Source organism: Bison bison, unplaced genomic scaffold (genome assembly GCF_000754665.1).
Source record: "Bison bison bison isolate TAMUID 2011002044 unplaced genomic scaffold, Bison_UMD1.0 scf7180017864061, whole genome shotgun sequence".
NCBI classification, from domain to species: domain Eukaryota; kingdom Metazoa; phylum Chordata; class Mammalia; order Artiodactyla; family Bovidae; genus Bison; species Bison bison.
The window spans coordinates 7760000-7763442 of NW_011494633.1; the positions used below are offsets into that span (position 1 = coordinate 7760000).

General features: G+C 52.6%; 1 protein-coding gene across 1 annotated transcript in view; it reads left to right on the forward strand.

Annotated features, from left to right (window-relative positions):
* The first annotated feature begins 686 nt into the window (after window positions 1-686).
* LOC104985871 (serpin A3-7-like) overlaps window positions 687-3443 on the forward strand; it is a 10602-nt gene continuing 7845 nt past the window's right edge. Inside the window, exons 1-2 of the mRNA XM_010836267.1 lie at window positions 687-790; window positions 2585-3259. Of these exons, the coding sequence (XP_010834569.1) occupies window positions 2587-3259 (673 nt within the window). The 5' untranslated portion in view covers window positions 687-790; window positions 2585-2586. The remainder of the gene's footprint in view (window positions 791-2584; window positions 3260-3443) is intronic.

A 3443-nucleotide genomic window follows, 5' to 3' on the forward strand; every position in this document is an offset into this window, starting at 1 on the left:
TTCCTTGGTGATCTGGGGGCTAAGGCTCAGCGCCCCCAGTGCAGAGGGCCTGGGGTTGATCCCTGGTCAGGAAACTAGATCCCACATGCCAAAACTAAAGATCCCGCCTGCCTCACTAAGACCTAGTGCAGCCAAATGAAAAACAAAATGAAGAAAAACATGTGTGAGTTTGTGTTTGGAGATTCCTATCACATAAAGGCACGTGCACACATACACACTGCAAAGAAAACTCCCAACAAAGACACAAAACACAATGCTGACTTGGGATTTCCCTGGGGATAGAGTGCTAGGGAATATTTTCCAAGCTCTTCTTTACATTTTCGGGGTTTCTACATGATCCTTAATGAGGATATCAGAAACAGGAATAAAACACCAATAAGCGTCAATAACTCTTTAAAAAGAACAACAATTTGGAGAAGTTTTCAATGGTCCATTTGATGTTTTCTGAGTTGTCACATGTTCCTCAATGAGTATTTTATAAACAGAAGAAAACTCTAACACAGGATAGTTTTTTGTGTGTTGTGTGTGCTAGTTTTATGGATATTTTTTAGGGGGAAAAAGCAATTTCGGTAACTAGATTGTTTGAGTAGATCTAATGAAACCTGTTACCAGGAATGGTCATCTGCCCATTTCCAGTCAGAGGACAGAGTCCTGTGTTGTCCCTGCCAATGTTTCACAAGCCTGGGAGGAGGGCTTTGCAGGATAAATAGGCAGCAGCACCCGGGAAACTCCAGCATCCGGGCAGGCGGCGGCTCTGGATCCACTGCCCACACCCCGCTCTCGCAGGCAGGTAATCCGTGATGCTCCCACACTGGGAGCCAAGGGACCCCTTTCCCAGGGTGGTTCTGGCCTTGATCAGGGGTCAGTAGAGCCTGAGGCAGGAGGGAGGCAGGAGGACATGTGTCCAAAGCTGGGAGGGTTCTGAGTCCTCTGAAGACCAGTCCTCTCTCTGGGTCTTAGCTTTCATCCTGCAAAGGGAGGGACGTGCCACCAGGGCTTCTGGGGACATTTCTGCTTCTGACTCTTTGGGATTGTTATTCGAGCCAGCTGCACTCCATATAGCTGTGCATCCAGCGTCAGGTCAGAGCTCCCCCAAGGGCCTGAGGTGCGTCTCCTTGCCTGGGACAGGGCACTGCTCTTAGAGAGCCCTGGGGACAGAATTAGTGCACCAGGTTCCGCTGGGCAGAGGGGTCTCCAGGGGGCTTTTCTGGGCTCCACTGCCCCTCTAGGGCCCCTGGACAAGCAGAAGAGAGGTGAATCTGCTTAGAAATAGAGCCTTAACCTGGCTAAATAAAAAAGCACCATTCCTTCAGGATAATTTCGGAAAAAAAAATATTTAACTCTTTTTGAAAGAAACCACTGTATCAGCACTGAGCAAACTGAATTGTTGGGGAAGCTGATCGCCTCTGTCCTCAGGCTTGTGCGAAGGCCTTTCCCCTGGGCTCTGGCTGAGACTCAGCTCAGGCTTCTCCCCTCCTCAATCTCCCCACTTACCCGTCACCACCCAGCAGTGCTCTCTCCTCTGAATCCTGAGATGACAGGGCAGAGGTTGAAGGGAAAAGGTCACCAGTTTGACCTCAGTCTCTCCTGAGGCATCTGGGCAGTATCTCGGTCCTCTGTCCCCAGGGATCACAGTCTGGCTTGTAGAGTCCTAGAGAGGGTGGCCAGTGGAGGGGGTGACACGTCTGAAACTCCTCTTAGGAGCCCAGAACCTTCTTCCTGTATGTCACCTGAACCGTTCCACATGTTGGACGGAGGTGGGAACTGAGGATCAGAGAGGTTCAGTCACTGCTCGTCACCACACAGCACTCACAAGTGGTCCAAAAGACATCCTCGACCAGGTCCCTGAGACTCTGAGCTAACCCTGTTTCTCCCCACTAGGAGGCCTTTCCAGGTTCTTGTTAGGAACACCCTTCATATGTCCACGTGGCAGGGGCCGAGCAGAACGCTCTGCCCTCCTTGTTCTTTACACCAGCCCTCCTCAGGGCAGCCAGGCTCCAGCACGGCTCCCGCTGCCTGTGGCGGCCTCTCTCCTGAACCCTCACTGTGACCAGGCACCTCAACAGGAGAGCCTCCCTGAGGTCACACTCTTGTCCTTAGAGGTGGGGAGAGGTTCTGTGTCCTCTGATCAGTGCAGGGCTCCTTCCTGGGGGGACAGAGAGCGGGCACAGTGGGAAAGGAGCCCTGCTTCCTAGGCCCCTCTGACAGTGTCAGCTCCGGGGAAGAGGGAGATGGGTTCTCACTGGACAGCACCTCACACCCATCACCAGCTTCCTCGCCCTGGAGCCAGGCACCCCAGGCTCCTCACTCTCACTCTCTCCACTGCTTACTGTGTGACCTTGGAAAAGCCCCTTCCCCTCTCTGTGCCCAGTCTCTCCACTGGGGAGATTGCTAATGATCACAGCACTTGACCAAAGGGTGAGAAGGAGCCCAGAGCCTCCTCGTGTGTGTTGGGAGCCCAGCAGGGTGCCTACCCCTGGGAGGTCACAGAGCAGCAGGGCTGAGAGAACAGCGACCACGGGGGACAGTGTCAGGGGTTGGGACATCATCTGACATGTGGACTGAAAGGAGCTTTGCTTTTCAGACATGAGGACAGAGAGAATGTCCCCCCTCCTGGCTCTGGGGATCCTGGTGTCTGGGCTCTGCTCCAGGGTCCACTGCCTCCCAGAGAATGTGACCCCAGAAGAACAGCACAAAGGGACGTCTGTGGATGGCCACTCATTAGCCTCCAGCAACACTGACTTCGCCTTCAGCCTCTACAAGCAGTTGGCTTTGAAGAACCCCAATAAGAATGTCATCTTCTCCCCTCTGAGCATCTCCATAGCCTTGGCCTTCTTGTCCCTGGGGGCTCATGGCCCCACTGTGACAGAGATCCTGGAAGGTCTCAAGTTCAACCTCACAGAGACCCCCGAGACAGAAATCCACCAGGGCTTCCAGCACCTCCTGCAGACGTTCAATCAGCCCAGCAACCAGCTGCAGCTGAGCGTGGGCAACGCCATGTTTGTGTCAGAGGAGCTGAAGCTGCTGGACAAATTCAGGAAAGATGCCGAGGCTTTTTACGCCTCTGAGGTTTTATCCACTAACTTCAAGGATTCTGAAGCTGCCGTAAAGCTTATCAATGAATATGTGAAGAATAAAACTCATGGAAAAATTGAGAAGCTCTTCAATGATCTTGACGTGCTCACAAATTTAATCTTGTTGAATTATATCTTCTTTAAAGGTGGGTGCCTAGTTTGGGGTTCAGAGGAACAAATACTTATTTTCTGAGGCGTCAGGGCTATTTCCTGGCTTAGTCAACTGTCATTAGGTGAAACACTATAGAGAAGGCTGCTGCTGCTGCTGCTGCTAAGTTGCTTCAGTCGTGTCCGACTCTGTGCGACCCCAGAGACGGCAGCCCACCAGGCTCCCCCATCCCTGGGATTCTCCAGGCAAGAACCTGTCTC